Source organism: Manacus candei, unplaced genomic scaffold (assembly GCF_025592945.1).
Source record: "Manacus candei isolate 608988 ecotype Guabito, Panama unplaced genomic scaffold, ASM2559294v1 h1tg000014l, whole genome shotgun sequence".
Lineage (NCBI taxonomy): Eukaryota > Metazoa > Chordata > Aves > Passeriformes > Pipridae > Manacus > Manacus candei.
This window is the reverse complement of record NW_026138062.1, coordinates 41,146,430-41,170,423: the sequence shown is the minus strand read 5'-3', so window position 1 is coordinate 41,170,423 and position 23,994 is coordinate 41,146,430. Positions and strand designations below refer to the sequence as shown.

General features: G+C 36.4%; 1 protein-coding gene across 2 annotated transcripts in view; it reads left to right on the top strand.

The window, feature by feature from the left end:
* ARHGAP42 (Rho GTPase activating protein 42) overlaps positions 1-23,994 on the top strand; it is a 148,940-nt gene that overhangs the window by 15,032 nt on the left and 109,914 nt on the right. For both annotated transcript variants that reach the window (XM_051780180.1, XM_051780179.1), the window contains exon 2: positions 20,003-20,098. In XM_051780180.1, the coding sequence (XP_051636140.1) occupies positions 20,003-20,098 (96 nt within the window). The remainder of the gene's footprint in view (positions 1-20,002; positions 20,099-23,994) is intronic.

The window sequence follows — 23,994 nt, the reverse complement described above, 5'->3', positions numbered from 1 at the left end:
GACACTTCTGCAAAACCTGATTGTTTCCCCATGGAACAAATTAATGTAGTCATTAATTAAGTCCTATTATTACTGAAATACAGGTTTTGGAGCTTGTGAGCTTACTTAACTTTAGAGATATGTCAGCCTCTCTGCAGGCTCAGCAGAGCCAGCCACAATGCCTTCAGATCTCCAGACTAAAACTGAGCAGTCAGTGACCCTCACAGAAGTACTTATCTTCTAAAATATGTCAGACAAAGAGCATCTCTAAATTGTGGTAGCCTTTTGCTAAAGTTCCTCCAAGTGTCCTCAAATAACCCCTTTTCAGAAAGGGTTTTATCTAACCTGGATCTGGATTCCAGGTGTTCTGTTAGACTCCAGAGCAGTCTGTGACAGCAAATGAGAAGTTTCACGATTTAAGTGTTCGCTGCAGGGGCAAAAGTGCTTCCTTTGTTGTATGCCTGCTGCTTGGTTATTTTATCTGATGATGACAATTTTTGTTCTATGAGAAATAGTAGCTGTTGCCTGTATACATTGCCTGACCTATTCATCTGGGTTTGGATTTTTTTTTTTAAAACCTTTCTTTTCTTTCTTTCTTGCATGTTTTGTTCCCCAGTTTCTCTGAAAAGTTCTAGTCTAGCTTGTTTCTGCTTTTAAGTAATCAAATCTATCACTGTGGTTGTCCTTTGTCAACCTTCTCTGTGCCTTCTTTGTGGTAACTGTGCCCATTCTATGTTGGATTGCAAGAAACTTCATGGAATATTCAAGGCGTGAATGCATCAAATAATAATTTCTGCTTTGTGCTTTCTTTCTCTACTAGGCCTTAATATTTCTTACTGTCACTGATTGTGCAGTCGATATTATAAAATAACTGTCTACAGTGATTCCAAGAGAACTTCAGGATTCCAAGATAATTCCAAGAGATTTCAGGAAAATTAAAACTAATGTAAATACCATCACTATGTGGATATAATTATTTTTTTCTATGTGCAGTAGTGTGTGTTTCCTAAATGTAATGTTCCTCTGTCTCCTCACCTCCTTGACATTTAAGGTTGTAACACTCCTTCTGCTGTTTTTCAAGAAAGGAAGAAGTGAAAGCCAATTATAAACACCTGTATCAGCAGCAAAATATGTTACTAGTGTTAACACCCTTTTTCAAATCTGATCTCTAGATTTTACGATGGCTCTGATAAATAGTAAACTCCTGTAAGTTTCAGAAAGGAAATATTTGGCAGGAAAAAGAAGTGTTAATTGTGATAATATAGAAGATATACTAGAGTTTGGTTCTGTTATAAGAAGCTGGTGCAAGTGAGTTAAGTACTCGTTGCTGCCTCCATGCACTGGCAGTTGTGAAACCAGTTTGGTTAGTCTGTCCTGTAAGATTCCAGATTATTGAATATTTTACTGGCTTAAAGCCCACATCCTCTTGTGTTTCTTTCAAGATAAATAGTTTCACACAGCTGGAATATGCACTTTGTTGACTTCAGTACTTAGCAAAACTGAAGCTTTAAAAGAAGAGTCTTCTGCTACCTCTACAGCTCTACTACTGTCCTACCTTGGTCTTAAAATGAAAAGATTTTTTTTTGACTGTAAAATATTATGAGGCTTGTGTAGGTTACTAGTGAAATTTTCAGGTGTATAAAAGAGCAAGTGCTAAAAGCTCTTGAATTCTCACTGGAATGTGATTTTTTAGAAATACATATCTCTTCACTCAAAAAGCTGTTGTGCAAGGACCCCCGGGTATTCCTTTTTTTATTGTTACCATCCAGGTGAGTTATGTCCATGTCTGAGAACAGTCTTTGTTAATGTCTTACTCCTTTGCCTGTTCCTAGGATTATGTGGGTTTGGGTTTTTTGCTTTTATCAGTGAATAGAAACACTTCCCGACAATACCAATTCCAATTTATAAAGTATTTTAGGGGAAGGTGTGGAATCTTTTTGAAGCTGTTGTCAGACATCTCTTCTGCTGATTGTGAGTGTGAGAGCTCTAGGCAGCCACCTTTCATCATAGAATCATTGAATGGTTTGGGCTGAAAGGGACCTTTAAGATCATCTAGTTTCAGCCCCCCTGCTATGAGTGTTTACAATTCTGATTGATTTTTTATTACACTGAATGCCACAGAAGAGGAAGTCTATTCTCTGTAGCTTATGAATTCAAATGAAGGCAATAAAAACAGTTACTGTGAAAAGCTATTGTCCAAACAAGTAGGTTTTTGGAAAGTAAGATGAGCATAGCATAGAAAAATAATTTTGTCCCCTGTGTTTGTTGGAGAGGTTTTGAACTAACACAATGTTTCCTAGAAATTGCGGAGAGAAACTCAGTGCTAGTCCTATCATTTGAAAATGGAGAAGTACGAAAAAAGTTGGCCTGAGAGGGGTTCAAGAAGAAAGGATAATCTTTGGGCCTTCTGAACCAATGAGAAAAAATCAACTGGGTTCAGTCTTCAGGGTTCCAGACAAAGGAGAGAAGGAAAAACCATCTTGGATAACTAGAGTTTGCTCAAACCTGTTCAGGAAACAATAATCATGATAGTACAACCTGCTCTTTTGGTAAATCATATCCATGTTTCTTCAGTACTTCCAGCAAAAGATTAGGCCTCCCCCCCACCTCCCCCATTCCCACTTCAGAATTTATTCTCAGGACTTGCTCTCCTTTTCAACATACAGTCCCAAGGAAGAATTATATGAATTATGTCTTATGTGGAAAAATATGTTTTAGTAATTCTGTGCTTAAAAAATATGCTAGGCTTTTACCATACCTTTGGGCATGAACACCTAGGAAAAGATGATCAATGATATCTAATAAATTTCCCCATCATGGCCTTTAGCTGTCCCACTAGAAGGTGGTACCTTTTTTGAAGGTGTCAGAATCTTGTGCTATTGGATATTTACTAACTCTGCTCTTCTGTTTGTTTGTTTTTTTTTTTAAATTGAAAATTCTATAGCAAAAAGACTGATCCTAGAACATGAAGAAAACATATTCTGCAAAGGATGGAAATTTTTATCAAAGTTAAATTCAGCATAAATACAATTATGTTATAAAAATGCTCTGTAAGTTGTGCATAGAGATTCCTTCAATGCTGAGTGAAATGGTCAAAGGAAATTTTTTTAAGACCAGGTAATAGATAAATTTTCTGTCCATCACTTTTTAATTCAGACCATGTACTGTGTCTCCAGTATCTCTGAGTTTATTACAGCAATCTTCATGCTACTCATTATTTCCAGCTCATGTTAGATCTATCATTCTGTTACTTTACACTTCTTATGGAAAGGAAAAAAACAGTATCTTTTATTTTTCAGGTTATCTTTTGTTACCTTGAGTGTTGCATAGCCTGCTGCATTTAATTTTAAAATAACCCATGTCAGTGATAAGTTTGATCAGGAATAGTTCTACCAGGCCCTACTGCAGTCAGGCAGACGACACCGTGATAAGGATATATTAGGTAACTACTGGTTTAGACTATTGCAGTAAATGTACTATTATTTTATTTTTCTCCCAATAATCATTTACACATACACTTGAAAGTTATCAGGGCTTCAAGCTGTAAGTCTTTATTCCAAGCGAAAACTCTCTCAAGCCCTTCTGCTTTGCCTGCCTGTGGAGAGATGATAAAAAGCAGGATATGGCTATTAGGCACATCCAGAAACATGTTCTGTTTTTTCATTCAGTAAGACAACAACATGAATTTTAAAATAATTTTTTCAAATATATTTTGAGAAGCTATACACCAACTAGTAAAGTTAGCAGCTGCATAATCTTTTAGCTTCTTGCGTAATTCAGTTCAAGGTGACTTTTTAATTTGAAAACTTTACTAAATTTTGCTGCTAAGGCTGAACTTTTGAGGGTTATTATTGGATTTTGTTTTGCTTTGAGGGAAGAGAAGTTTCATTTTTCATGTTAGAAATAGGAGGAGGAAGGAATGGCACCAAAAAAAAAAAAAGAAACTTCAGTGTACTGAAAAACTGGCACTTGTAAGTCCTAGTTTTTGTTTGACTTAGTTGTTGTTCTATTTCTTAGTAACTGTGTACATATCTTGGTGGTCTCCAAAATCAACAGGAAAATAATTCTCAATAAGACTGTTTATGTCAAACTTCATATTGATTCTCTCATCCATAGTATTTAAAATTACTGCTTCCCACACTGATTTCAAGAGCAGTCTTTACCTGTCTGTATCCAGTTTATAATTACTATTCCACAGTGATATTTTTTTATTTTCTCTTCTGGTCATTATGGAGATTGACTTATGATTTAGCTTGGGGGTATGATATCAAAGTTAAACTTACTAGGTTTTTGGCTACTAAGTAATGAATGTGACCAACTTGCACTGAGGTAGCTCTGATTATTATCAGTGTTCTGGTCACTTGTCTGTCCAGAGTGGATCCCAGGAGTATTGTTTTCTATTGGAAGGTGCTTGTAAAAGGATTTAGCAAGCCTGTCTTTGTGAATAATTGGCTTGATAAGAGATGTTATGATACATTGTATGTTTAGGGAGCCAAAGGATCAGAGTCCTTAATAGCTGAGCTATTACAACAGTCAGCAGGAGTCATTATGATCTCTCTTGACAATATGTAGATTGGGGGTCTTGAATTCAAAACCAATTAACAGAGTCGAATTGACCTCTTTGGAGAAACTATGTATTGCACTGCATGTTAGAGCCAAAGATATCTGTAAAACCATCTGCTTATTGGTTGCTGTAATATTAAATAAAAGAATTAAAAATAATAAACATCACACCCCTCCTCCTTCCCCACCACCCCACCCCACCTATTTATTGCTATGTTTTTTTCCTCTTGCAGATGATATTTTAATGTGCTCTGTTTGTTTATGTCAAGGAAGCTAACATGAATGTTTGGTGAAGGTGTTTTATTTGGCTGTTTATGTAGTCTCTTGAGTAATTGAAAGACCACAGACTGTTCATTGATTCATATTTATGTACATGTTCAACTGCAGATGAAAAAGGATACAGTCAAGAGACATGGAGCTCTGAGAGGGCCATCCATTGCAGTTAAAGCATTTTACATGCTCACAGAAGGAAAAAATACTGCATTTGGAAAGCAATGTCTAAAATCCAAATTACTATGTGCTCTGTTTGTTTGGTTCCTGTTGCTCATTGTAAACAACAAATGTTTTCTAGACAAACTGTAACTTTTTACCCCACAGAGAATTCCAGCCACATTTTAAAAAGAATTGCTGATTTCAGATTTGTGTCCAGTTGCAGAGCTTGTTTGGTTTTAAGCTGCTAAGAATTCCCATGTTTTTTGCAAAGTATCATTTAATGGAAGTTTCCACTTCTATTAAATAGAGGCTAGAGAAGTCAACATGTTAAGTTCTGCTGGGCATTTGAAATGGAATCTACAGCTCCATTAAGCCACTTGTCATTGAGAAAAGGGAGAGCAGGAAACTGTGATGGAATGGAAATCCAGGAAGTCAACAAACTGTGAGCCATGCAAAACTCGTACTCTAAGTGCAACTTCTTACAGCATACTGGAGAGAAAATAATATTATGGTGATGTCAGGGACATTCTACAGTCAGTCTTTGGATAAAAATACAGTTTTAGAGTTAAACACCAAATTTTGCATTATGAATTCTTTAATATAAAATAACTCGTTCAGGCTCAAAGTGTTTCTATTTTTTTTCTTCATTCTCCCAGTAAATTATTGACTCATTGACTCATTATTGACTTTTCCACCATCTGTGGAAACAAGCTCGGTGGATATTTTCCAAAAGCTTAGTTATCAGATATTTCAGTGTTGTATCTTTCAAGAAGGATTTTTTCCCATTTCTCTTGGAGAAAACCTGTCTGGGCTTCCTCTACAACTCTTATGCAAACAAGGAAACTTTTATGCAAACAAGGAAACTCTCTATTTCCTGTCTCTTCAATATTCCCCTGGACACTGATTCTTGAGATTGAGCTGTGATGAAGTTAGATTGAAATCTTAGTTGGAATTAATCTTAGTCAGAATTCATATGTTTTTGAAAAAGAGGAATAATATCCTGCAGCACCTGAAAACTGATGAAACATTTTATATACAAAAATCTTATATTAAAATTATGCAAATGTAAACTGTTCTGATTAAGAAACATCAGAGTTTAATTGTGACAACCTTAATAGTTCTGTCCTGGTGTTGTTTCAGTTTTCTTTTGTTTCTGTTTTTGGGTTATTTTAAGGATACTTGAACTAAAGTTTAGCAAGTGACAGTTAAGCAAGCAGGCATGTTTGCGTGTGGGGTGTTTCTTGTTTTCCTGGAGGCTGACTTGGATAGAAAGCACAACTGCTGTAACTGGAGTAACTGGACATTCTGTAGGGCCCGCATTATATGGATCAAAATAATGTTGTACTGCTTTTCTTTTTTATTTTATTTTTAATGATATTGGGATTTTCTTCTCTCCTTTTAATATAAAACTATTTTTTAAAATTATACTTCCTTGGAAGAAAGAAGTGGCAGAAGTCTCCTTTTAGAGATGGGGAAGTGTGGGGAACTGCATTGTTTGCAGCTCTGGTTATCATCTCCTGGTCTGATGGAATGGCATCTGCAATAATGTGCATCAAGTAGGGACCAACAAGGCCTAATCACCATTTTGGTATGTGTGGCCTTAGGCAGTCTTGCTTTCATCATCTCCATCTATTAAATAGGTGGATATGACATAGAAATATACTTCTTTTCCTAGATTTGGCTTGCCTGAGGACTGAGATAATTCTGTGTTCATAACTAGACTTGGATGGTATGCAGTGAGCAATAGTGGGAGAAGGAGAGAGCAATACTGCACTCTGAGTTAAAAAACAAGCATGAATAGAAGTCTGCATGGTGATTACCCTTGTGCTAAGAACTAAGTTAGGAAAAGTTTTGAAGGAGGAGGATGAAGATAATAAATGTGTGCAAGGAGTAAAGTTGTATAATCAGTCTTCATTCAAGCTATTTGGGCTTAGTAGCCCAAATCAACTTTTTGTCAGCTATTTATTTAATAATGCAGTTATTTTTACTGTTAAAAGTTACGCTTACTTTACCTCATAGCACAAATCACTAAACAAGTCCTTGCTGGGAGAATTACAGCCTTATAATATAACTAAAGGCATAATGGTCTACCTCCTCCGGTTTTGGAGCAGTTGAAGATGATACAGCTTTCATCTGCCCATCATTGCTCATACACTGGAGAACATCACCCGTAGTTCAGCCAGCAAGATAAAAAATTTTCATGATCCTTAATTTTGTAGTGTGAACTCAGCTCCTTCTCCTTTGTTTTTGTCTGTTGGTAAAATACATGACCCTTGATACATGGCTAAAGAGGGCTTACCCCTGGTGGCCTATCAGCTCATCCATGAGAGTGGTAACCTCCTACTAGCAGATGGTGGTGATCAGCTACCGGTGTCTTGAGACATTCAAGCTATTGCAAAATATATGTGTCCAAATCTTCCTACAGAGAGCATAAACGAGTGTGTTGAGTCAGACATGAAGCTTATCTGGTTTTGCATCCTGTCTTTAGATATGAATGAGTGCTTTGCTGTGAGTTGTGTTTTTCTCTCATGCACAGCACTGACTGCCTAGGGTAGAGAATAACAGCAGGAAGAACCTAGTGATGCTTCCTCTGCCTCCAGTGGTTTGGGGCTTGAAGATTTCCTGAGCAAGGGGTTAGTTATATCTTTAGTAGCTCTCAGTAGATTTTTCTTCTGTGAACTTGTCTAGTCCTTTTTCAAACCCACATAAATTTTTATATCCACAGCATCCGGTGGTAGGGAAATTCATTATTTAACTACATATTTTAAGAAAAAGCATCTTCTTTCTTTGTTTTGAGCTTGCTTCTTGCCATCTTTTCTGTACTACTTGTGATTTTATAGAGCTCTTGTGGCTCCCCAGTTACCTTTTCAGGCTGATTACTGCATGTGCATTTCTTTAAACAAGGTATTCTTACCATTTTCTTACATTTACCTTTGTCTCACTTCCCTGCATCTTTGGTATCAAGGATGGTATCAAGGAATAAGACAAAATCTGTACATAGTTTTTAAATTCAGGTTTCTCATGGCTTGATGGAATTGCATTAATGATATTTCTGTTTCTTTATCCTCAATTTCATACAATTACTAGTATTTATTTTGTTTCCTGATGCTACCTAAAAATGTACAGTAATAAAACAACCTAGTTATTATTTGTCTGGCTTAATGAAAAGGTCTCATTTGTGAGTGATAATAGTTAGTTCAGAACTCATCACACATACCATAATATAAACACTACTAGTACTAATGGATGGTAAGATTATTAATTAAAGGATGTCACTCTGCCAGGAAGATAACAAGAGGATGCTGTCAAATGTTCCAAAATCTTTTTGTGACAGGAAAGTAGAACAAAATTCCAGAGAATTAAAAGTTGAAAAAAACATTAGACGAAATTGAAGCCTCATTGGTCGTTCTTAAAAGTTATTTGACTTAAGAAAAACTAGACAGACTTCAGCAAAAGGTCATTCAGGTTCCTTAGTGTTGTTTGAGAAGTTACTTAAGTAAAAAAGTCCAACAAAATGAGTCTGATTCTTTTTTTTTTTTAATACAAAGAGTCTATTCTTTGAAATAGTTTTTTACGTAGAGAGAAACGTCATATGAGTACTGTTTTTTACAGGAGTTATTTCTTTCTCTCTCTGGTTGAATGCAATATATCTGGAAAGTAAGGTGCAAAAACTATTACATAACTAACTGTTCAGGAAATAGTCACATGCGAATTGGACTTAACTCCAAACTCTTTGGGAATGCTTCATTCCTGAGCTGTACCAACAGGAGATCACCTGCTGAAGTAGTTGTGCATTTCATTAGTTAATGAAACATATTTCATTTGGCTGGTACTTTTCTCCCGTTGTTAGAATGTAGGTATTTTGGTTACAGATTTTTGCATTTAAGATACTGCAAGTGGTTTAATTTAAACCCTTAAAAATGTATCTTTAGGGCTTTTAAGTGCTTTCATGGCTCTCATCTCTGCATTTTCTGAATTCCTTTCATATTTTAAAGGTAGAAGAGGGTTTAAGTAGCATGTTAAGCTTGTTTGCTCTATGAGACTGATGTGTTTGCTATCCATTCTCTCTAAGTAGTGAGAAGTGGCTGTGTAGTGAACTGGCTCTGTGGTAAACCAAATGCAAGTCAGTCCTTTAGGCCAAATTTGGTCAAGATAAGTAGTGACATTTAATGTCACTGAACAAAATCCTGCTTGATTAGGGCTCTCAGTTCCGTTCTCCATGTCTGGAAGTGCATATCTGGTTCTCTAAACAAATGTTACTTACATCTGTTCGTGTGTGTGTGTTAGAACTCTCACCGCCCACACTCCAACCCTGTTATGTGCAGTACTGAAGTTCGTGTGACTGTGATATTAGTTGTCTGATCAAAGGAATCTAATCAAGTGTTGTATTCCTGAGCTCTAAGAGCCTGAAAGAATTTCATAGAGAGAGTGTTTCATTTCCTTTAAAGCAGAATGGTAGTATTTTTTTCCCTTTTAAATGGGCTAAATATACACATTTTAATTTTTTTCCCTCTCCTCCTCCTTCTGGTCTTACAACACATTTTACTTTGTTGCCCAAGTGCAGAAAACTCTGCCAGGAAGAAGGGTGAGCAATGCTTCTGTTTCCCATGACCCTCAACTCTAATGTTGTTCCAAGAGCTCACTACTTACAAATGCCTTGATAACTGCTTTCATTCCTTTCATCCCTCCCCCGCCATCCAGCACAGGCCAATGTGACTGATCCTTTTCTGAGCAGCTCTTTTCACAGAATGGGGGAATCTACTTACAGTAAAAATCATGGCACATAAAGGCATTTGAAGATATATTGCAGAAATTTTTACAGCTGAAGATCTGCATGATAATTGCTGCACTGATTTATTCTTGGTTTTCCTAGAAGCAGCTTCTTAAAGCTCCCTGTTCATACCAGAAATAACCCTATTTTTTATTTTTTCCCCTATTTTGGGAGGGATGGTAGTTGGAAAATTGCATCTCATTCTAGATGTACTCCACACTGACCTAGCAGAACTGATCTTGTCCAAATTGTCAGAACTGTGTCTCCTTATGTATGTGTTGCAGTATAGACTTTAATTATATTGTGAAATTTTAATATCGTATATTGCTTTGTGTTTCTATAAATAGGCACATGCATTTTTTAAATTTCTCTGGGTACATTTTAGGATTAAGAACAGAGAAAAGTGTCTTTTAAAGTACTACTAAAAAATCATCTGATGTACCAATACGTTACGTTGCATTAGAAATCTGGGAATTCCCATGTTTTTTCTGGCAACTCCCTAGTTACCAGACAGGAAATCACTCTCTGCTTTTTCAACCTCTGGCAACATCTGCTCTTGGTTTCTCTGTCCTCTTTTTTGTGGTGCTTCTCTGCCTGCTCACTGTCACTGGGATGTGCCAGGAGGAGTGAGAAATGAGGCAGCAAGCCTGATAAACCATCTTTCATTGAAAGAGTCTGGGGGGGGGGGGAAGATTGGGCTGTGGATCCAGCTCCCTGGAAAAGGCTGATGCTGTTCTGGGAAACAAACATCCACGGGGTGGGGGAAGAATGTGGAAGATCATGAAAGAGCATTTAAAATCCCCAGAAGGAGCAAGAGAAAGTATGTTGAGGGTCAAAGCAAGTTTGCAGTGAAGAAAGTTTAGGAACCTAGGCTTGATAATGGAGTGGTAGAAAAATATGCAGAAGTTAAAAGTAAAATGATATAGAAGAAGATATGAATAACAAAAAAAAAAAAAGGAAGGTGTAGGAGGAAAAGTTAACATTCTAACTTTTTCCAATACTTTAGGATTTCTGTATAATCTTACACTAAGGCTGTTGCTTCAAGTTGTTGGTAATTCAAATGACTATTGGAACAAACCTGTAATTAATTGTATGTAAAAAAGGGAGAGAATCTGGCATGGGCATGGTGTTTGATGTTGGCCAAACAGTTCTACACTACTGTGTGTTGTTGAATTGGATACCTTGGTGTGCTATTTACATTAGCAATACAGACATCTGAAAGAGATTGTACACTTACATCTGAGATTTTAGAGCAGTCTTGAGTTACATCATCTTGAGATTGCACAAGGCTCTTGCCAGTATTACTGTTAATATGCTTTTGTAGTATGAGAATTAGTGTGTGATGACTGTGTGACCAAAAGTTTCATCATGTGGCTCAACTATAAGATCTTGCATGCCACCATGACCCAGACTCCTCTGGTGTACATGGTAAGTTGGGGAGCAGCAAATTGCATCCCTCTGGAGAGTGTATGAAAATATATTGAAAGGCAGTAGGCTTGTGGAAAGGGTGGCATATAACCCTCAACTGAAGCAAGCAACTTGAATGTCAGATACATCCTTAAACAAGAAAATGGAAAAGGAGTGGTTATTTACTGTATGTTATACCAGATACAGTTTTAGCTTCCTCTTGAGTGTGTTTCATATGTCTTACTGAGCGGTGAAAAATTTAGGCTAAAGAGTTGAGATAGTCCTGATAGAGAACTCTGGAATAGTTTTATCAGCAAACAGGGAAAATACTGAAAGAGTGCAGATGAGTTAGTGCTGATATTCAGTTATTTGAGAATGAGAAAAAAACGGGGAAATATGCTTGTTTTCAAATATTTATTTTTCTCCAAGAGAGAAAAAATGCTGGAATATTCCAGTTTTAGAAATATTGGAATCCTTACATTGGATCTTGGCCAAAAAACTTACAGGATGAAAATAAGCATATCTGCAAAACTGTCATTGTATAGAAACCTTTTGGTTGAATGTAATTTATAAAAATATAATATACTAGAAATAGTACTAAGTTATACCCTACAACCAGTCTTTACAATTTCAGAAGTAAAATGAAACCAAATGCTTTCTAAAAATTTTAACAGTATTTGTGGAAAAATATTGTAAAAAATTGCAACGGTAGCAAAGCAAAATTTTCTGTTCTGTTTTTAACCATATGGTTAGTCACTTGTAAAGTGTAATTCTGTGAATATGGTTTGATGATTGGAAGGCTTAGGCTGTGGTAATTCCCTGCATAGTCAATTTGTCTTCCAATCAAGTGCAGCAGTATTGTTAAACAGTGTTATCAACTAAAATAATGAATTTTGTAGCAATGAGATAATCAGAAATAAAATACAAGAATGTGGGAGTATTGAAACAAAATAAAGTTACATCAATCAATATGGTAAAGAACTATGAAGTATATATATGCCTTAACTTTAGAGAAGCATATTGACATATCAATGTCATTCTCATTGATGGTTATACATTTTTAGCTGCATTTTCATTCTTTCATGTATTTATAATTATGCGAAGTCAAAACAAGTTAGTTCTTTTATACGCTTTACAGCTTTTGCATACTAAACTAAAATTCACTTCTTTCTGTTTTCCTGATTATATGAATAAGGTTATCTACAGATGAGTTGAGTTAAGGAGAGGAATATTGAAGAGAGGGATGGAATATTGCCAACATTGTCTTTTGTATGTATATTATTTGGTGCAACAGTTATGTTTCAGGGAAGTTTTAGTATGTTTTTATCAAGTAAGCATGCAAATGTGGCATAAAAATCCCCTTTTCATTAAATGTCAGTGTTCTGTTCCTGGAATGTCTTCAAGACTGTGTTGGATTTAGTTCTTAACCGTAGAGAAATACTAAGAATATCCAAAGTACTGCACAAGTTTCTAACATGAGGAACTTGTGACTTAAAAATATTGGTAAGAATAGCTATGAAGTTTATAGAACATACAGACTTTTCAATAGCTCTTGCATCATAGTGTTAAGAAAGTGGGGATTTTGCTGCATTTGATCAAGGGGATTTCTCAGTGCTTACTAGAATGGGAAAGTAAATTGTGCATTTTTCTCATGGAAATATTCATGGCTAAGAGAACGACACTGAAGAATTTCACACTGCTATAGTGCCTTATGTAACCCCACAGGAATGCAGCAATGCATGGGCTACATGTTGACATATTCTCCTGATGTCTTTTCCCTGGAGATTGTGCGAAGAAATTAGCTTCCCTGAAATTAAGAGCAAAACATAGAGCCTAGGGTGGAAAAGTAATGTGAGATTGTAGGGATAGGTAGTTGTTTATTTTAGTTGCTGATTTTTGTTCCATGAATAGCAAGTTGGCAAAGAATATATACACTGATGAAGCTGGCAAATAAAGGGAATAAAGAGTTCATTGAGAGCAACAATGAAAGACTGTGTCAATACAGAGCAATGACCCTAAAGCTTCAAAATGTTTGGCACTGGGCACTGGATTCTGTATTCCCCTGTGGTCTTTTCTTGTGACTTCTTTAGAAGGTATTACAGCAAGTGGCCAGCATTCGCTCCGTCAGCCCTTGCACATAGTCTCTACTCTGTGCCAGCCTGCCCTGCATTTTACCAAATTAAATTATTCTGCAATTCTTTTGATAAAATGTGATTACTCATAACAGGGGAGTTCTTTCTTTTTGTTTTTGGTGGGTTTTTGGTGTCCTTTATTTTCTTACGACAATCAGAAAAGTTAACTTAATCCACAAATTAACTCAACCGAGAAGTAAAGGTAACAAGTGCATGTAAATGATTTCGTCAAGTAGACTTCTAACAATACAAGAAACATGGAAAATATTCCATGCAAAAGAAGCACTCTAGTATCGAAAGTCATGAAACCAAAATGTCAGAAGCTGTATCAACTGATTATACAGATCTTTTGTTGGTGTTTAAAAGGCATGTTAACGTGCATTTTAAATTGCTCTCTAACTATAGGTGATCTGGATATGTGTTATGGTGGTGGTGTTTTATTAAGTTGGGATTACCTGTTCTGGCAGCCAACCCCAGAATTCTTTTCATGTACAGTGGAAGGAATTAATTTCATTACTGACATGTGCCAACATTCCCATGCTCAAGGTTGTTACTGGACTAATTTGTAAGACCTTTTCAGGTCCTCTTATTTGTGCTGACCTGCTACCATATATGTTATGAAATAGAAAGATTATCTGTATATGACAATTACCTAAATCCATTGATCTTCATTTAATTTTTGTTTTAAATTAGTAGTGAGTGATGAACAGCAGAAAGACAAAAACTGTGAAGAAAATGCATTTTGGTGCTGTTTTCTGAATTAAGAAATATGAAGCTGGGATTTTAATGAGAAAGCCCTTAAGCCAGGAAGAAATTTGAAGTATAGTAGTGATGTATGCTATCTTGTATGATCACTGCTTTTAACTGCTTAATCATTCATACTGCCTAAATGTAATTGTACTGCCAGCTGCTGTGTTTACTGTCTATGATGTGGAAAAAAGATGTCCCACTGTGACATGTTCTACTTACAGTTGAATTGACTGTAGCAAACACAGAAGCTGTTGAAGTTCAGTGCTTCTCAGTGGGGTGTTCTTGTTTCTCCAGCTTTTTTCTGGCTGTTGATATAGCTCGCATCCTTGAAGCTTGTTCTCTCATAAAATAACAAAGCCAAGGAAGTTCCCTGTTCATCTTCACTATAAAGAAGCATGTCATGAACTATTTAAGGAGTCATGTATCGCACGAGTATTTTTCTGAATAAATAGTGTTTTACAGATTTGTATTTATAATACTGAAAGCCCTTTTTTCATTTATATGAATTTTTAAATGCTTCCTTCTGTCATTAGTGTGGTAAGAATGCTGCAAATCATGCTCATAGCTGCTGTGTCACAGTAATAATGTCTCTGATACAAAACTGCTTTTTTCAAGTGTTTAGATAACTTAACCAGAGAAATTTTTATGGCATGAGAGTTGCTTATGAAATAAATCAAGAAAATAAATTTATTTGTAAACAATTAAAAAAACCCCACAATGATAACTCATTTTCAGGTACTGAGGCATAGAAGTCAGTGAACTAAATAAATTATTTTCTGCATAGCAGCATGCTGTTTTATCAAGTACTCTGAAATATCATTCAATTTCTGCTGTGTTTTATTCATGTATTATGGTACCTTAATGCTCAGTTTTGTTGAGTAGCTTGGGTTTTAATAAACTTAAATATCAATGCATTACCAAATGCAATAGCTCATCAAGCACGGCACCACAATGTGTCTAATCATATCTAGTAGTGGAATCATACTCCTCAAAGGTTTGTAACACCAAAGATGACCATACGTGGTCTTCTTTCCAAGTCTTCAACTGCCCTGAAATTCAGCTGACTGAAGAATTGTCTGTAATATCCTGTCAGCTCAACCATCACCTCTTTGTTTCTGCTGTCTTTGAAGCCATGTGATAATAACTAGCTTTATGTCAGATCGACAGATATGTTGCTGTTACTATATTAACCAGAGCATCTGTTGTTTGAAGTCCCATTTACTGCATTCCAGCTGGCGCTCAGAAGTTCACTTAGGCATGTTTAATTTTCTCGCTAGGTTTCAACTGCTGTTTTTCTTTATTAACCCAGGGAATGATACCAAGCTTTTCCACGATGATTGACATCAGTCGGGAAGAATGTTAGTTATTGGAACTGCATTTGCTAATGAAGTCATCTTTGTAAGCAAACAAGTGGAAAGACTTTGATGTATTTGCTGGGGACAGTTTCTTTCAGGCTGCTGCTAGGGAGGGGATATGGGTCCTTAGCAAGTGCATAAAATTTCTTCTTTTGTAGATTGATTGATCCCTATCCAAAGCTTGGGCTTTCTTCTGTTCTTCCAGACACTAGACTGGCAAAACCACACACATGACATCCTCCCCAGCCCAATAAAAAATTGATTGCACTTACCAACTTGTAGAAATCTTGTCAAATGTCCTTATCTGTAGGACTTAATTCTTGTTGTGATATGCTGTGCCAAAACATACACTCGTTTTTTCATCTTTCAGGTAACAGCATCCATCGTTTCATCACACTGTTGAAATGCGTTGTTCACTCCTCCTCCTCCTCAAGGCTCTATATAAGAAATTATTTTATTATGTTTTTAATGAATCTAGGACAAGAAAGTTGAACAGTTCTAGTAATACAAAGGGTCTGGATCATAGTTTTATCACCCTATATCCATCTGTAAGGTCCTATCTGATGCTTAAAATAAGATAATATGTTACAGTTCAAATTACATGCTAATTTTTGGCAATTCCAAACAAAGGAAATCGTAAAAAATCCTGACTTCTAGAGTAATTCAGAGGGTTTTTTCCATTTTTTTTTTATTGAATAAATATGTTAAGCAGATTGATCAAAAGTATAAAACTTTAGGAAGAAGTACAATACAATAGTGCATTTCCTGATTCCTTGGTGGCTTTCCTGAATGGATGATGACTTTGATTTGATTATTTCATTAGCTCTATGATACTGATGGTTGGTATTATATGTATCCATATTTAATACTGGTGTTATATTACTTTGTTGTTGTTAAGCTGCAATTACCCTTTTATGGTTTCCCACCACACTGTAGTATGCTTCTTTAGTACTTTCTCTGTCAGAGTTGTCTTGCTGCAGCCCTTAATAAAACAGGCAACTCTGTCTCAGTTATCTCCTTCCACTGACCGTAAGTAGTGTGTAGATGGCTACTCTTGAGTATATGCCTCTCTGCAAAACTGAACTGAATCCTCCTTTGGAATGGGGAAAAACAGTGAACAAAAGATAGAAGTGACTACTCTCAGAAAACACATGCTAACAGAATTGCTGGTTAGCAGTTCACCCCTCTGGCAAATAAGGGATATCAGAGTGCATTTTCGTTCCTTTGCTAGTACTCAGAGATATTACATTATTTGAGTGCCTGCAGAAGAGCAGGATCAACAATGTTTATGGTATCTTTGAGACTTTTGAGCAGCCGTCCTTCCCTGTATGATAGAGTTGTACTGCTAGTCAATAACGCTTGTGACGTTTTTATAGTAACTTAGAAGATCAGTTGTCTCTGCTTGAAAGAAAATTTCTGTCATAGGCTAATTGAAATATCCTAGTTCACATGGATTCAATGGAAAGAGGGACATGACTTCACAATGGTCATGCTGAGTAAGAGTAACACTTGTAGTGTCACATAACTTGCAGATGCTAAAAAGGTGATTTATTTGGAGTGATGATTTACCTTTCTAAGTCTGGAGGCAGCAGCAGCATGTATTCACAGGGCTCTTGGTGACATTAAGACTTTGGGATATACAGTGATAAGTGACATCTTGTGGAGCTGGGTGAAGTCTCTGCTCCATTTCCCTGATTTTTTCCATCATTTGTCTCTTCTTGATTGGAGACAGAGTTGCTCTTAAATCTGTTTTAATTCAGTTTTGAATCTTCGTATCTCTCAAAGGAGATCTGCTTATTGCACAACTGGTCCTTCCTGTGACTAGGTGACTTTTGTAATCATTTAAAGTGATAATGTTCGTAAGAAAGAAAGTGATAAATATAACCAATTGCACCTCTTGGTCCAGTGTTGGTGGTTCAACTGCAATGTTGAACTTTGAGGTCTTGCACAGTAATTCTTATTCTAGTCTCTAGGAATGAAATTTTCTGTATAATAATATTTTTTAGGCTCTCAGGTTAAATTAACTTATGTGTAAATTAGTGTCACAGGAAACATCTGATCTTGGAACTTCATTTTATTCTTTGCTACATTGAACAGTTTTAATCTTACTGTGATATTTTATAATCCTTTCAAGTTATTAGGATAGGTCTCAAATAGAGGGAGACATCTCCAAATCGTATAATTCTGAATGATTTTATCAAGTTACCTAATGAGCTCTGTAATTATTTATTACATTCTTCATACCCACGATTTCTGAGGTAGGTTAAATATACCTCCTTCAGGTTCAAAATATATGAGCACTGTCTGATTTGCTGGCACACTGAAAGGAAGATTGACATCATGAATCACTAAACCGGAATATAAAATGGAGACTCCACCTTGGATATTTTAATAATTTGTTTTCCTTTCCCTTGACATTTTTTCCACTGAACCCTGCACATGTGGAAGAGTGATAGGGGAGAGTCCATGCCTCCCTCATTTCCTTTCACGTTCACAGAGATGCTGTTTATCGTGGGCAGTCCATGAGATTGTCCAGAGGAAATAAATCTGCATTCCTATTAGTGATAGTTAATTTTTACATTTCAGTGCACTTGCAATACAGAATCTTTTTAACTGAGTCACCTTAAGACCATGTAATTTCTTTGGGCATCAGTTGGTATACAGCAATTTTGTACAAGGGTTTAGGACTTGTTGTAGTAATCTGGTGAAGTAGCCAACAATAAAACTGTGTTTCTTCCCTTTAAATTTAAAACTTCCTACTGTGAACAAATTCAAGTTTAGAGCTTTCTAACAGCTATAGAACAATTATTTACTTAGTTATCAAAGATACTGTATTTGCATAAAATGCAGTGCTTCAGCTTACAAAGATTATTTTGTTTTCATCTCTACAAGAGTAGGAAACACTGTGTTTAGCATCTAATCTTTTAATACATTTAATAATATAACCTTCAGTACTACACAGTAGGAAATATTCAGTAAGGATGCAGTAAGGATGCGTTCTTTTCTGTTTTCCACGCAATTTATCAAAAAGATACAAAATTTATTTACCAATTCTTTACACCCCAGTAATTTACCAGATAAACATATTGAATTCCTTACTAATACAATAAAAAAATGTGTTCATGTCTGTATTGTCTAAAGACTAATGATTCTCTTGTTGGACTAATATACTCTATACTAATATAACTGCATGTAAAAACACAAAAGGAACAGGGCACTGAATAAATACAGGGTTACGGCAAAATCCTGGTAGGGATTCTGTTACTTGATAGTGGTTGCCTTTAAAAAAGAAATCAGTTGTCTTACTGTGTGGATTTGTATTTGGAGGTGATTGAAAGGTTTTTCAACCCTTATTTCATTTAGGATATTGGAATGGTTCTTACTGTTGGACATTGTTCATATTTAAATGATGTTTTGTGGTTGTATGTGTGTGGTTGGTTTGCTAGGTTTTATTCCTGCCTGGAAATAAGTTACCCCTCTAATTTTGTGTCCAGCATTAAGTAAAAGAATATTTATGACTTTACAATAACAGAGGGTTAAAGAAATCACAGAATCACAAAATAACTGAGCTTGGAAGGGACTTATGGAGGTCATCTGGTCCAACCCCCCTGCTCAAGCAGGGCTAGTTGGCCAGGACCATGTCCAGATGGCTTTTGAACATCCCCAAGAATGGAGACAGATATGTAATGCTTTTGAAACAGAATTTACAAACTGGCTTTTGTTCATAACTTATCCTTACCATAAATTTTACTTATATTTAGCAGATATCAAAATCTTAATTGTCAAGTTTCCTAGCATCAAAATAGATACCACAGGTACAACCTCTAGGATGTAGAAAGTTTTTACTGGTTTTCTGGGTTCACCTGGACTGGTGGTGTTTTTAGTCTTGACCAAGTTCTTTCATTATCACATTCATCTCTACATTTGCTATTAGCATAGCTAAAAAAAAAAGAAAAAAGGACAGAACAGATTTATGTGGTTACATTGATATTCTTTATTTAGGTTTGTTGCGTACAATTATAATGAAATTTTATGCTATAAAGTTTGGATTACTTTGTGTAATTCAGCAAAAATAGTGCTCATAATCCATGGACAGCCTAGTTGGTTGTCAAGCACTTGTGGTTTATTTTTTACTCTTCAATTTCATTTTACAAAGCTTTTACACTAAACATTGTACAGTGTTGTGTGTCAGAATAATTAGAATGTAATTATTCTGATAATGTTAATGAAAAAACTGTCATAAGCTTTATTTTAATCTGCAAATTAATCTTGCAGTATTTTAAATAGTGGTCTACTTACATATGCAATTTATCACTACATATTGATTTCTTATACCAATTTCTTATTTTTCAAGAAGTGCTATTATTCTTCAGTTGCCAACATAATACATGTTTAAATACTTGAAATCTGGCATCAGCATGTTTCACAGGTGTCTGGGATATCTCAGGTACTTTGATTTTGAAGTGGTGATGGTTACTGTTCAAAAAAGATACTAGATTGAAACTTGGTAAACAGAAAAAGTACTTAGTGAAGAAATGCATGAAACCTTGCTCAGTGAAATTGTAGTGGAGTAATTCTGATTTTCTGTTTTTCTTTTTTTTCTTGAATTCTAGATTTATCCATAGCAGTGCAAAAATTTTCACAGTCTTTACAAGATTTTCAGTTTGAGTGTATTGGAGATGCTGAAACGGATGATGAAATTAATATTGGTAAGTAGACTCTGTGCTCTGCTTGCAGTAACATTTTTATACTGCTTTTTTATATATCTAGTATGTTATCAGAAATATAGTGGGGCAGTTCACAGTTGCTTTTTAATGGTGCATGACACAAAAATAGAAAAATTTCAGTAAGTAGAAATCATGCAATTCTTTAAAAATACATGTCAAAAACGAGGAGTTTATGACATAGCTTAGTTCATTGTAGCGGAAAATATTCAGCAGTATTTTGTCAGCTGAGTCAACTGTGAATCCTCTAAATTCTGGTGCTATTTTTATGTTTCAGGCAGTTTTCAATGGCTTACTAAAAGGTACACAAAATTCCTATGATGTAACATAAGTCTGCAAAAAAAAACCACCTAAGTGCCTAGTAAGACACAGGAAGTATTTAAGGGTCCAAAAGAGGAATATGTTCTTTACAACTTGTGCATTCCTAAGTATATAGTTGTCTGAACTTTTGCCAGTAAAATTTACTAGCTGCTTAATGTTCTACCTCTGTGCACACCCAAAAATTCTGCACTTGCAGAACTGAAGAACATAACTTATTTTCATCATAAGCCTCTTTAATGTCATCAAAATCTTCTTCCTTCAACAGACTAATCCTAGAAACATTTCCAGGATTCAGAAATACAGTCAATCTTTACTGCAAGGCATTACTGTGGTTGTAGTGATGCTTTTGGGCAGTAGCACAGCAGCTGGAGTGCTCTAAGACCCTTTGGTAAAAAATTTGGATTATAATCCATCTTCAGAATGGCTAAATTCAGTGTCATGAGTCTTACATACCACATGGCCCCCATGTGTCTGCCAAAACATCTGAGAGGAAGTAACATGGTTCTTAAAGAGTAGTGGCTTCTAAAAATAACTTATTTGGCAGTACAAGAGGGAACGTAGAGCTTGTTAGCAATTTTAAAAAAAGTTCTATGTAATGCAGAGAGGAAACTTGGATTTAGCCTTTTTCAGGTTGTGTTGGGTCTGGCTGAGCTGGAGTTCATTTCTCCATATAGCCCTTACAGTGCTGTGCTTTACATTGGTAGCTAGAAGGGTGTTGATAACACACTGGTGTTTTGGCTACTGCTGAGCACAGCATCAGTGCTGTAACATTCCTTCCTTAGTTGAGGGCAAGGTCCTGGGAGGGGACACAAGTAGGCCAGCTGACCCAAATTAACCAAAGGAATATTCCATACCATTGTTACGACCCGCCCCAGGAAAAGAGGGGGGGGGGGGGTAACTCAGGTTTTATCAAAAATTCCTTTGGGGTGGATTAAAGCGAAGCGACACTAAATAATCGGTGTATGAAAATATATAAGATTTATTTCAACAGTTTTGTATCAACAGGTAAGTTAATAAGATTTATTTTAACAGTTTTGTATCAACAGATAGGTTAACATTTTGGGTGCTGTCATAATCAATAGGTAAACTAACACCTTTGGGTGCTGTCATAACCTTTCTGGGGAGGAGAAAAAAAAATGCATAGGAGAGAGAGAGGCAGGATAAGAGCCAGGGAGAGTAAGGGAAAGAAAAGCTGAGAGTAGACAGATGTCCATAGTCACCGCCCACGGGGTCCAGCGATGCTTGAGAGTGATGGTCTTGATTCGCAGGCGGTGGGGGAGAAGAACTCCCAAATTCCCAAAGTCACCTAGCCAGTTTATATGCTCTGGCGCCTCCCTGGCATGAGGGGTTGTTTCTCCCTTTTTTGGGCTTAGTCCTCCAGAGGCACATTGTCTTTTTTGTCTCGCCTGGTTCCCGCCCTTTTCCCGACTGGCCGGGGGGGATGGGCTCTCATGGACTATCAGAGGTCTCTTCCCAGTTGTTGTTTTCAGGACAGTGTACCTACTAAGCGCCCAGCAGAGGTGTCAATAGCCCAAGGTCAGTTGTTGTTTTCAGGACTTCGCACCTACTAAGCGCCCAGCAGAGGTGTCAAGAGCCTGAGAATGCATAAATCATCAACTATTTCAGTCTCTGACAACCATATGACATCAGCTCAGATACAAAAGCTAAGGCAAGGAGCAGGAGGGTGGGCATTCACTGTCTCCAATGGCTGCCTGCTGAGGAACCGTCACGCGTGCTGAAGCCCTGCTTCTCGGGAGTGGCTGACCATTGCTGCTGATGGGAAGTAGAGAATAAACCTTGTTATCTTTCGCTTTGCTTTTGCATGCACAAGCTTTCCCCTAGCTTCAGCTTTAATAAACTGCCTTATCCATACCCACGAGTTGTTTTCCATCTTACTCTCTCCCCTGTCTGGCTGAGAAGGGGAGCGATAGAGTGGCTGGGTGGCCACCTGACGTCTAACTAAGGTCAACCCACCACACTGAGTATATCTCTTCTTATAATCTAATTTCAAGTCTCCTTTCTCATCAAATTTTCCTTTTCTTGACTGAGCTATTGGACACAAAATCTGGTTGTTTTCACCTGCAAGGTTTGCCTCATCCTCACCCTACGACATTGCCATAGTCAGAAAACTGTCATCACGGATGACTAGTATTTGGTCACTGTCTCACTGTTGCCCACTAGCTTTTGGCAAGGCAGAGGGAGAGGAGGTTTAATTTTACTGACATGTAAAACTAGGGTAGTGAAATCACTGAGCTGCTGCTACTCAGGTATAAAACCGCATACATTCTTGAAGAGTATCAAGCTTGGAAAGAGGCAAAGAAATGGTGTATGTACTCTTTGGCATTCTACATATTATTTCTTGTCTGTTAAAGTTATGTTGTACATATTTTTAAACTAAATCTGCAGTGTCTCAGTTATATGTCATAGATTTGGTCAATAACTTGTTTAAAGAAATAGAGTTTTACATTTAAAATGAGGTGACTGAGGACAATGACAACGTTCATTTTACTTGTAACCTGATTGTAGCAAAGAAAAGATATTTTATTGTTTGGACATTAAACAGACATTTAAAACTATTTAGGAAAAAAACAGAGTTCATGAAGTTTGACAGCTGATTTATTTCACTTAAAGCTTCAAAGAAGGGATTTCTAGCTTCTAAAGCACCACTGGCCTGATGGATTGTCATGTACATCAAAGAAGTTTGTAAGAGTAAAAGGTAAACTGACAGAAATCAAATTCAAGTCTAACAGAGCTTGAATGATACTGTGTGCTTTTATAGGGTAAGACTCAATTTTTAATCTCCCTAGAGCAGTAACCTAGAATTTATCCGTATCTTTAAAATGCCCCAACAAGCTAGATGTTTGCTTATCATCAAAGACAGCTTTGTATAGGTGAATCCTTCTCTGTACCTCCTTCTGCCTTCACCTCCTTTTTTTAAGAATGTCTAAAACTGAGCAGACCACTGGGAAGTTCTACTTCAGTGTGCAGTGATACTCTGACTCGATAAGTTTTGTAATAAAACACCATATACGTAGGGGCTTAATATAGGGACTACATTTGTATTTCAAGCTTAGCATTGAAAATACACCCTTATCCACCTTACCATTGGAAATTCACCCACTGAATAAGACTTCTGTCAAGATGTGATTATTTAAAGAAAAGTTTCATCTTTTTTCAGAATTAAATATGAGTGATTTAAGTGGGTTTTTTCCCTTTTTTTTCTTACCAGTAATAAATATTTGAAACTGAGTTGATAGCTTCATTAACTTGTTTTGAGGCAATACTAGAGTTGGAGGTCTCTGTTTAGTAACTGAGCACAACATAAGTTTTTTACTTTTTTTTCCCCAACCTGAGATCTAATAACAGCAGTTTTATTTGCATTTCCTGTAACTTGTGCCTTTTTAGTTGGTCTCTTGATACAACTCATCTATTCCAATAAGCCCTTTACACAGAATAGATGAGAAGTAGTTTTAGTTAAGCTCTATGACACACTCCATGTAAACAAAATTGTGGTTGTGCTCTTAATATTTATTTTAATCCATCTGTTATTGAATCCAGTG